This window comes from Aspergillus fijiensis (genome assembly GCF_003184825.1).
Source record: "Aspergillus fijiensis CBS 313.89 unplaced genomic scaffold BO72scaffold_62, whole genome shotgun sequence".
In the NCBI taxonomy this organism is placed as follows: Eukaryota; Fungi; Ascomycota; class Eurotiomycetes; order Eurotiales; family Aspergillaceae; genus Aspergillus; species Aspergillus fijiensis.
This window is the reverse complement of record NW_024469038.1, coordinates 211,775-222,509: the sequence shown is the minus strand read 5'-3', so window position 1 is coordinate 222,509 and position 10,735 is coordinate 211,775. Positions and strand designations below refer to the sequence as shown.

Genomic DNA, 10,735 nt, shown 5'->3' with positions numbered 1-10,735 from the left:
CTCCTACTGCTGCCTATCTACTTCGAATGTACATGAGGTGGTGTTAATGGGAAGTATACAGATAAAAGAGTATCGTGAAGATTGTATATAATGAGTTGGCTTGGTATATCGGAGAATACTAAGTTATAAGTTAACCTGAGTGGACCGGATGAGAATGCCGACGGATGACAGGCGGAAGTGGTTCCGGTTTGTGTCAGCGTTGTTTGTTTCCCTGGATTTCCCTGTTTGTCTTGTGTTGTCTTGTCTTTCTGTTTGTGGGGTTGCTTTTTCCGCAGATAAACAGATAAATGGATTAAGTTAGGAATTAAGTTGACAGCAGATTGGAACTGATCTATACAGTATACAGTATACAGTACTGGGAGGTAGTCTAAGTTCACTCCTTCTTGTGCCGTGCGGGGAATGGAAGCCAATCCTAAAACAATCTAAACAATCCCACCCCAGCTTATCGCCTCCCTCTTCACCCGATACGAGGTTCCATCGGTTCCATCATCATTCTCCTCATTGTCTCAGCTTCCCTGCCCTGCTTCTTTTCTCTCTGTCCTCCTCTCTTTTACTGCCACTGAGTACTTCCCCACCCACTCCTCTGGATGTATCTCTCCGTATATTTCCTTCCCCATTCTCTCTCACCATGAATCTCCGTCGAGTGACCTCGCACAATTTCCACACCTTTCGACATCACTATGTGTCGGAGGTCTCCGGCTCTCTGGGCGATCTGGGCACCTTCCTGCCTATTGCCATCGCCCTCGCTGTCAATGGCACTGTCTCTCTTTCTAGCACTCTCATCTTCTCCGGTCTGTTTAACATTCTAACAGGCCTCTTCTTCGGGATTCCATTACCCGTACAGCCCATGAAAGCCATCGCTGCCGTGGCCATTGCTCGCACTTTCACCAACGGAGCCATCGCCGCCGCCGGTATCTTTGTCGGGGCTTGCGTCTTCCTCTTCAGTATAACCGGACTCCTGAACTGGTTCGCCAATGCCATCCCCATTCCCGTCATCAAAGGCATTCAAGTTGGAGCCGGTCTTTCCTTGATCATCGCGTCAGGGGGTTCGATTCTCTCGTCCCTCGGATGGCTATACCCGTCCTGGGCTGACAACCGCATCTGGGCCGTGGCCGCCTTCCTGTTCCTGATCATCACCAACGTCTACCGCAACGTGCCCTACGCCCTGCTCGTCTTCATCCTAGGGCTCTCGTTTGCAGTCATCGGCAGTGCGCTGGCCTCCGACCTCCCCTCTCTCATCTTCTGGCACCCCCATACCGTCATCCCATCCGCCCACGAATGGCGCATCGGCGCTCTAGACGCGGGTGTCGGCCAGATCCCCCTGACGACCTTGAACTCCGTCGTCGCCGTTGTTCACCTGGCTGGGGACCTCCTCCCAACCCTGGAGACCCCCTCCGTCACCTCCGTTGGCCTCAGCGTGGCTGGCATGAACCTCATCGGATGCTGGTTCGGCGCGATGCCCGTTTGCCACGGCTCCGGCGGTCTGGCGGCCCAGTACCGCTTTGGCGCCCGGTCCGGCGCCAGCGTCATCATCCTGGGGGCTCTCAAGCTGATCATCGGCGTCTTCTTCGGTGAGTCCCTCGTCGGCCTGCTGAAGCGCTTCCCCACCGCCCTGCTTGGCGTGATGGTCATCGCCGCCGGCCTGGAACTAGTCAGCGTGGGCGAGTCGCTGAACACCACCGGGGCGCGGGATATCCGCAAGGCAAGCCACGGGTTCGCCGGCGACGGCGCGCAGGAGATCGGCCCGATGCTGAGCGACTGGGAGCGGAAGCGCAGGTGGACCGTCATGATGGTCACCGTGGGGTTGTTGGTCGGGTTTAAGAACGATGCCGTCGGCTTCGTGGCCGGCATGCTCTGCCATTGGGGGTATGAGTTGCCGACGCTGTTTGAGCGGGCGCGGGAACGGTGGAATCAGAGGCGGATCCGGTTGGAGTGATTGAGCTGATATTTTGGTTTGATTCTCCGTTGTTTGACGACGACTTTCTTTCTGGTAGTCGATTATCTCGATGTCTGTATAGTTGACCTCGGTGTATATACGCTTTTCGGGGGCATTTTGGATATTTTTGCTCTGACCGAGAACACGAGAAAGATGAGATATGAGTTGTATGTTTTGCATTTATTGATTTACGTATGGGCTTGCGATGGTACTGCACTTACAAGATTTGGCTTTGGCACGCGGCTACTCATTGGTACAGTACAGAAGATCCAGGCTGAAGTACGGATCGGGGCCGAGGTGGTTGCAGTCTGAATGTCATATCAGATGTTATGGTCTTGGGCAGCAAGCCTTTGGGCTTTGGATACACAACCCAACTCTTATATATATTGAAATCAAGGAATGTGGCCAATTTGCTACCGAGTTTGTTGAAATGTGGACAGGCGTTGACGGACATGCACTACGTAGGTTGTGCGACGTCAACCTCCTGAGTGTGGACGGACCGAATGCTAATACCAGACATAAAATCTGTTCAGGCGCCGTTAACTACTTCAAGCTCCTAAGTTACTGTACACCACACAGACGAGTCGCTAACAGCATGAACATCAATTCTTTTCCCCAATTCGGCTATACCTAGCATACAAAACCGCAATTGTTCCTACTTTTTGTGTACTTCTACCCAATCCCTACCTCTCGCTAATATACACCAAACCGCAGCGTTATCCTCTTACATACGCTTGAGGACATCATCCAGAACCTGCTGGGTGGTCGCCTTCCCGCCCATATCGGGGGAGAGGAACCTGCCCTCATCGAGGTTGGCGTCGACGGCGGCGTAGATCTTGGCGGCGGCGGCCTCCTCGCCGAGGAACTCGAGCATCAGGGCGACACTGCGGAGGGTGGCGATGGGGTTGGCGATGCCCTTGCCCTCGATGTCGGGGGCGCTACCGTGGCAGGGCTCGCCGATGGCGAAGCCATCGCCCACGTTGGCGCTAGGCACCAAGCCCAGACTGCCGACGAGGGCGGCGGCGCCGTCGGACAGGATGTCGCCGTACAGGTTGGGCGCGACGATGACATCGTAGTACTCGGGCTGGCGGAAGAGCTTGTAGACCATCGAGTCGACGATCTGCTCCTCGACCTCGACGCTGCCGGCGAACCGGTCCGCGGCCAGGGCGCGCCGCGCCGTCTCGCGGAACAGCCCGTCCGTCTGCGACAGCACGTTCGACTTGTGCGTGATCGTCACCATCGGGCTGGTGCGGGCGGTCGTGGACAGTCCCGGGGGACCCGCGGTGCGGATCTTCTGGCGCCGCAGCGCGATCTCGCCCGCGATGCTGGCGATGCGGAAGCTCGCCCGCTCGGAGATCCGCTTGATCGCCTCGGCCACCTTGCCCTCCGCCGTGTCGCGCGTCGTCTCCTCCTTCACGTACAGGTCCTCCGTGTTCTCGCGCACGATCACCAGGTCGATCGGCTTGCCGTTGTGGCTGCCCCCGGCTGTGGTCTTGACGGGCCGCACGTTGGCGTACAGGTCGAGCTTCTTGCGGAGCGCGACGATGGGTGAGCTGTACCCGGCGACCTTGGTGCTGGGGGAGCTGTGTTTCGTGGCTTGGGTTAGTATGGTGGGGATGGTAGGCGGGGTTAGGGGATCAAGGGGCAGGGCCAGGAACCTACCTCACGGCTCCGAACAGAGCGCCATCACACTCCTTCTTCAGGGTCTCGACCGTCTTGTCCGGCAGAGCGGTACCGGTCCGCTTGAAGGTGTCGAATCCGGCATCCAGATCGACGAAGCTGAAGTTCAGGTTCAGCGAGGAGGGGAGAGCCTCCAGAACGCGGCGACCGGCCTGTTTGGAGCTTGTTGTCAGTTTTTTTTTTTTTGTTTTGTTTAGGGGTGTCGTGGCTGAGCAGCAATTGCAACCATTGCTGGGAAAAGTGACTCACCGGGATGACCTCCCGTCCGATACCGTCTCCAGGGATGAGACCTGTATAGATGGAGTGAGGATATCAATTGGATGCTCTCGCGATGCAACAACATCACAGAATCAGAGTAACGTACCAATGCGAAGGGTTCTAGCAGCAGCAGCCATGGTGAAATTGCGGAATTTGTAGTAGGCAGGTGGTGTTGCAAGAATCAGGGAGAGTTTAAAGTGTGACTCGAGCTCATTATAAACGGCCGATAGAGAAACCGCCGCAATCGGAGGATCGGCGGGCCCCGGTTTTTTGGGGGGGTGGGAGGGCGGAAGGGAGGACTGGGTGTGGTGTGGGAAGTGGGCGTGGCTGGCAGACTCTCACCGCATTGGACACCGCTCAAAGTGGCAGAAACTAAGCAACCTCGTAACTAGAATTCGTTCTGCACTAGGTATACAGAGGGAAAAAAGTTATCTGGAAAACTGTTCAACATCGTACCGCCTTTGCTTATGGGCAGAATGAGCGTTCCTCACCGCGTAGGTCACCGCCAGAGGTGGCAGAAACTAAGGAACCTCGCGACCTCGCGGCGCGATTTTACAGGTGTACAAGGGGAAAAAAGTAGCCGGGAAAACTGTTCAATTGATTACCGCCTGCCGAAGCTGGGGGACTCGTGGCCGGCAGAAAAGGTGGGCCGGCGATGATGACATGCCAGTCACGTGGGCTTTACTCATGACCCACTGAACGGCTCGCACTCCTGGTGTCAATGACTCTCCGTATTCCACACACTTCCGTCTCACCCCCTTCGAAAGCCACCTGCCAACGCGAAACCTACTACGGTTGTCCAGAAAGCTCACCGGACACTGTTCCAGGGCCAGACGCACTACGGGGTACAACAAGGACAACCGACGTCTGTTTGGCGATCTATACAACCCGTACTCCACTCACCAGCTCGTTCACTCTCTCTTTTGTCGAGAGCGAGAAGGCGTTCCTCGCCTTTCCTCCCTCCCTTCCCTTTCGTTGGGTGTGTCACTCACCCCTGGGGCATTCGGCCGTCTTCCCCCTGCGGAGGGAAAAAGAAAAGGTGCCGCTTTCGCCGCCGCCGCGCGGCTTTTCTTTGTCAGGATGGTGTACGATTGGGAGGGAAAGCGGGAAATCTGCTTTCAGATGTATATTAAGGACAAGAAGGCGCTCGAGGAGATCATGGAGTATATGAAGAGTGTCTATCAATTTGCACCGAGGTGAGTGAGTCTTTTTGACATTCGTGTATCTAATCATTGAACCCTTGATTTCCGAAATCTCGACCCGTCTCCCCGCGCCGATCCGCTTGTCTCTCTCTCTCTCTCCTCGTTTTTGTCTCACTGACAGCCAATTGTTTCTCCCCCAGTAAACGAGCGTTCCAAACCCAATTCAAGCGATGGGGTTTCCCGTCCAAACAGAATCCAGCACACAAGAATGTCGAACTCGTGGCGCGCGTCAAACAGCTTTGGGAGCGGAACACCAGCCAACGAGACATGCTGCGCATGCTCAACGAGGAAGGGTTCGAGATCAAGGAGCGGGAGCTGATGCGCGTGCGCGCCAAGAACCGCTGGCTGCTTCGCGTCCCCAACGGCATGAAATCGCAGTCGAGGATGATGCAGACGCCCGTGCCGCAATTACCGGAGGATGAAGGTCTCCTGGCGCTGCAGCAGGAGGTGTATAAGTCTGGGTTGGGGTATGAAGAGCCCGAGGAGCCTCTTGTCCCCGCTGTCCCCGCTGTCCCTGCTGCCACCACCACCACCGTCGCCACCACCGACGACTCGTCGACTTCACCGACCGCCTCTCCAGCCTTGTCGGCTGAGGCTCTGGCCAAGCGCAAAGAGCGAATGGACAAGTTGAAGGCAGAAAGTGCGGAGCGGTGGGCGAATCGGAAACGACGGCGGCGCACGCGCGGATGGGCAGGCATGCCAGCGGATCCTCCAGGGCCGCCCCGATTTCCCTCGGAGACGACGATTGACGAGAGTAAGAAGTACCTGAACCTGGATAATGTGATGTATCGGCAGATTCGGGACCAGTTTCAACAGATCTGTGAGGAGGCAGGCTTCATCAAGAAGACGGTGGCTGGGCCCGAGCGATGGCAGGAGGCGAAGAACAAGTTGATCCAGGAGTCGTATCACCTCCAGCAGGTGTTTCACGATCAGAATCAGCTGGACGTGAAGTCGTTGGCGCTGGATGTTGTCTGTACCGATGTGACGAAGCGGATGCGCACGCTGGAGCGCCGGATGACCATTGCCGAGGCGAAAAATGCTCTGGGCATCAACCCGGAGGAGAGTCGTCAGATTCGGAATGCATTCTACAATACTCTCAAGGCGGATCATTTTACCAGTAAGCTGGAAGCGGGCGACGAACATTGGAAGGAACTGAAGGAACAATGGATCCAGAACTCGGAGCTTCTACGGCGCATCCTCGCCCCCGGCGCTGCGGATCCCGAGCATGCGACCAAGCTCAAGGCCCTCGAGGTCCTTTGTCGCGACGTCATGAAACGACTTCGCGATGACCAAACCAAGCGACATCCCGCCCGGAAGTCGTCGGTCACGCACTCTCATGTGCCCAGCCCGGATCTGGAGAGCCCCCCAGTCAGCGTCAGTGCTACCTTCGGCAGTGGCATCGCGAATGGCATCAGCACCCTGGCTTCGCAGGCCCTGGCCAGTGCATCAGTGTCGAACACCGATTTGGGCGACATACAGATTGACCCTTCTCTGTTGCAAGCTGCGAACGACCCGTCCTTTGCCACCGCTGCTCATGCTGACTCGGGCAATGCCTTTGGCTATGTGGATCCGATGCTGGGGTCGTCCCTCTTGCACGTGCCCGTCTATCTCCGCATCCACCCCCAAAGTCCATTGCATGGAGACGCTAAGACCTGGGTGGATAAGTTGACCGCCAGATCAGTGACGGAACTCCAGCAATTGGCTGCAGCGAGATATCCTGACGCGGTCATCACAAAAATCGAGGGTACTGACCGCGACGAGAAAGGCAACGAGATCTCGTTTGTCATCGACGAGGAGCACGAGCTGGATGCTTATCTAACTCATGTCCATGGAAGGAAAGCGACGTTTGTCTTTTCCTTGGACCAAATTTGACATTTCGCACCAAATTGCTTGTAACCTTTCATGCCACCAGGCTGGCTCTCTGCAGTGCTGTTACTGATACCCATAGTTCGCACATCTTGTAAGCGACCTGTTAGAAATAAATGCGCAAGTCATGCTTACCGTACCCATTTAACCATTCGAGTGTAATTCCGCGAACTGAAGTTGTTGTATGGACGAGGTAGTAAGAGCGCTACATAGTTGGCAGTGGAGCCAATGGCGAGCCCTTGCGGGGGTGGACGAAACCACCCAACTTCAATCACCTTCTTCCACACTCTCTGTCATCCGTGAGAACAGGTTTCACGACTAAGATTATCTTTTGCAGCGGTGTTTAGTGTTGTCTTACACTGACTTGGCTACCTCTTTCTTTGTTAACCTTGTTGATCGGGTTCTGGTCGTATTCGTATCTATTTTCCTGCCTCCAGCTTTCGGAAATGACGCAGTGGTGGCTGGCCCCCAATGCTCAGCAGACAAGGCAGCAGTGGGAGCCTATCGCTGTGATGTGCGTGTTGATCTTCGCTACTCCTTCATCAAGGCAAAACTCTGTCAGTGTGGCCTCAAGGAGGAAGAAGAAATACATAGTATCTATTTTTCTTCGTGTTCACATACGATCGCTCAATAAACATAAGATATTGACCTGTGCTGACATGCTGAGTCAAGGATAGAAAGCCAGCCTGCGCAGCCAGCCTGGAGGATCGAGATCTACCGCCCAGCAACTAAAATGTCATGTCTCACCCCTTACTTTTTTTCAGCGGCACATGGCCTCATGCTTGTGTGTTGTGACACGGACCGATCGGGGGTTGGCAATATTGGCAACGCTGGGCAAAAAAGCTTGGGACCCGACCGCATACCGATGTCCACCAGGGGCAGGAAAGTGTAAAAAGGCAATGAAGACTGGTTACAACTACCAAAGCCATGTCCCAGACAAGAAAGCACCCAGACGGAAAAAGCCTGGATTGAGTCGACCCTGGATCCAAGACAGAACAATCTTGTCGCACCATTCATCATCCATGGGCACACTGTCCCCAATTTGTTCCAAGAATAACCGGACGGTTCTCAATGATCATTGCACGAGCGAAGCTGACGTGGTCCGCCCGATTGTCCCTCTTCCCCCCATGGCTAGCCACTGGTCTGCTAGTAATCTCCTTTTTTCCTTTCCGACTTGAGAAAATGAGTAACAATAAATAATCAAACAACAAAATCTGGAACCTGAGACGGGTTGGCGGCTAGCAGAGCAGTCTAGTGCTGGGTCTCGCTCCCCCCTCTCTTCCCCCCCCCCCCGGCCCCATTTTCTGCTTCTGCTGCAGTCCCTACCTAGGTATGCTTTGCTTGCTACTGGCAACTTACTGCTGCCGCTGCGGCCAAACGCCATCATCCTTCTTTCACTCTTTCCCTGTCCCGTTCTCAGTTTCAATTCTAACTTATCCTTCTCTCTCCGACCCTTTTCCTTCTTTCCCTTCCCCTCTCGATCGTTTCGCCTATTTGGCTCCCATCCCCGCTGGTCAACCGTAACCTTCCTTCGTTTTTTTTCTTGTCGCTTCTCCGAACCCTCCTGCCGCTCGTTTCCTTCCCCATTGCCTTCCCAAGTCGCCGCCTTCCACCATGCGCTTCCTCCATGGTGCTCTCCATGGAGGGCTGCTTTTAAATGCCGCTCTCTTCGGCCATGTTACTCATGCCATTGATATTGATATCAGCAGTGAATGTATGCCTTCCGCTCTTTGATTCTATCGCGTCCTCCAGCCTGCCGTCTACCTTTCCATACCAATCGGGGATAACTTGTGGCATTCTCGGATAAGCTGTCACACAGAACACTGACCATCGTCTATCGCAACAGCATCTATAAAGGCTGCGGCAAGCAAAACAGCATACGGGTCAATGACCTGGTACCACGGCAATGAGACCGGCCAAATTCCTGGTGCATTCCCCACCAAGTGGTGGGAAGGCAGTGCGCTGTTCATGAGTTTGCTTCTCTACTATTATTATACCGGAGACAGCACCTACAACGATGAAGTTCGCCAAGGTATGCAATGGCAAGCAGGTGATTGCGACTACATGCCGAGCAACTACAGTAGTTATCTGGTATGTAATCCGGCTCGCGTGGGATCAGACTTTCGGACGGAATCTCACATAAGGCATCTGGGTAGGGTAACGACGATCAAATGTTCTGGGGCCTTGCGGCGATGACCGCGGCGGAGATCGACTTCGCCGATTCGACCGACGGATATTCCTGGCTCGCTCTTGCTCAGGGCGTGTACAACACCCAAGTCGCACGCTGGGACTCGTCGAACTGTGGAGGCGGCCTGCGCTGGCAGATCTGGCCGTACGAGGCTGGTTACGATATGAAGAACTCAATCTCGAACGGAGGCTTGTTTCAGCTGGCTGCCCGTCTCGCCCGTTACACGAACAACGATACGTACGCCGACTGGGCCGAGAAGATCTTCGATTGGTCGGCATCTGTTCCTCTGTTGAATAACGAAACGTGGAACGTTGCAGACTCTACCGACATCGATAACGGCTGCACAACGCAGGGCAACAACCAATGGTCTTACAACTATGGAACATATCTGATGGGTGCCGCATACATGTACAACTACGTAAGGACGAAACCCGACTGACCTTTGGTTGTGTGGACGCTGACCTGAGACAAAATCGCAGACGGGCAAGGCCAAATGGAAGACCGCCGTGGATGGTCTTTTGAACGTCACTCTGACCACATTCTTCCCGTCCAAGTACGGCGGCAACATCATGTCTGAGGAACTCTGTGAACCCCTGGAGGTTTGCAACGACAACGAAATCCTCTTCAAGGGCCTGCTTAGCGGATGGCTCGGGTTTGTGGCGTTGGTGGTTCCCTCGACATATGACCAGATCTTGCCGAAGCTGCAGGGCTCCGCCGAGGCCGCTGCCGCGTCTTGCAGCGGAATGAGCAACAACACGTGTGGTGTACGGTGGTACCCGAAGTCGTGGGATGGATGGAACGGCATGGAGGAAGAAATCGCCGTCACCAATGTTCTTTCATCTGTCCTCATTACGACGAAGAAGTCCGGTCCAGTGACCTCCACTACCGGCGGTAACAGTACCAGTGACCCGAATGCCGGTAAAGGAGATACCACCGGTGATAAGACTGCGACACGGAAGATCACCGCCGGTGACAAGGCCGGTGCATCTATCTTGACGATTGTTTTTGTTGGTGCGTGGGGTGGCATGATCGCTTGGATGCTCCTCGGAGGCTAGGCTACCGCAATGACGGCTTGATGTCGCATCTATATACCACACAGTGGTCATTATATATCATTTTCACATATTGCGGTGTCCTTTCCTAGGGGACCTTTTCCCTCTTTTCTCTTTATATTATTTTTTGGTTCATATTCCCGGTGGTTTCAAGTGGTCGGGTACATATTGTGTTGTTGAGAGGCGCAGTGTGTCTATAGGTCTTGTATGATTTGTGTCTGGATGCCTTCACTTGTCAAGAATATGACTGTATATATAGAAGATAATCAAGATTCAGCAGGTATTTTTGAGACAATCTGCGGGTGTCCGTCCTTCTGCCCATCGGTTAGTTCGCCACCGCGGAAAAGCAGTCCCCTGAAGAGAGGGTGAGAAGTGAGGGGGATGTCAAGTCAATACTAGGTAACTAAACTACAAGGGCCGGCTGACATAATGACACTCCGCAGGAACGCTGCGGAGAGTGGGGCTGACATAATCGATGGTGGGTGGTCAGAAGACTGGGGCGAGTGACTCTCGCTGTGGAATGGAACCTGAACCTTAAAGGCTGGAAGGCTTA

The 10,735-nt window shown here is 54.6% G+C and overlaps 4 protein-coding genes across 4 annotated transcripts; 3 read left to right on the top strand and 1 right to left on the bottom strand.

Moving 5' to 3' along the window:
* Positions 1-365: 365 nt before the first annotated feature.
* BO72DRAFT_451976 (putative sulfate/molybdate transporter) lies at positions 366-2,343 on the top strand. The gene has a single exon (XM_040945620.1). The coding sequence runs from the start codon at positions 629-631 to the stop codon at positions 1,934-1,936; it is 1,308 nt and encodes a 435-aa protein (XP_040797311.1). The 5' UTR covers positions 366-628; the 3' UTR covers positions 1,937-2,343.
* A 128-nt stretch (positions 2,344-2,471) lies between these two features.
* lysB (homoisocitrate dehydrogenase lysB) lies at positions 2,472-4,142 on the bottom strand. The gene is made up of 4 exons (XM_040942496.1): positions 3,981-4,142; positions 3,866-3,906; positions 3,599-3,768; positions 2,472-3,519 (listed from the first exon to the last, which is right to left on the bottom strand). The coding sequence occupies exons 1-4, from the start codon at positions 4,009-4,011 to the stop codon at positions 2,661-2,663; spliced, it is 1,101 nt and encodes a 366-aa protein (XP_040797310.1). The 5' UTR covers positions 4,012-4,142; the 3' UTR covers positions 2,472-2,660.
* An 873-nt stretch (positions 4,143-5,015) lies between these two features.
* BO72DRAFT_451975 (uncharacterized protein) lies at positions 5,016-7,070 on the top strand. The gene has a single exon (XM_040945619.1). The coding sequence runs from the start codon at positions 5,344-5,346 to the stop codon at positions 6,946-6,948; it is 1,605 nt and encodes a 534-aa protein (XP_040797309.1). The 5' UTR covers positions 5,016-5,343; the 3' UTR covers positions 6,949-7,070.
* A 1,759-nt stretch (positions 7,071-8,829) lies between these two features.
* Positions 8,830-10,185, top strand: BO72DRAFT_387555 (glycoside hydrolase family 76 protein; the record flags this gene model as incomplete). The annotated part of the gene is made up of 3 exons (XM_040941680.1): positions 8,830-9,033; positions 9,099-9,548; positions 9,610-10,185. 3 exons carry the CDS (start codon positions 8,830-8,832, stop codon positions 10,183-10,185), a joined length of 1,230 nt encoding a protein of 409 aa, XP_040797308.1.
* Positions 10,186-10,735: the final 550 nt, after the last annotated feature.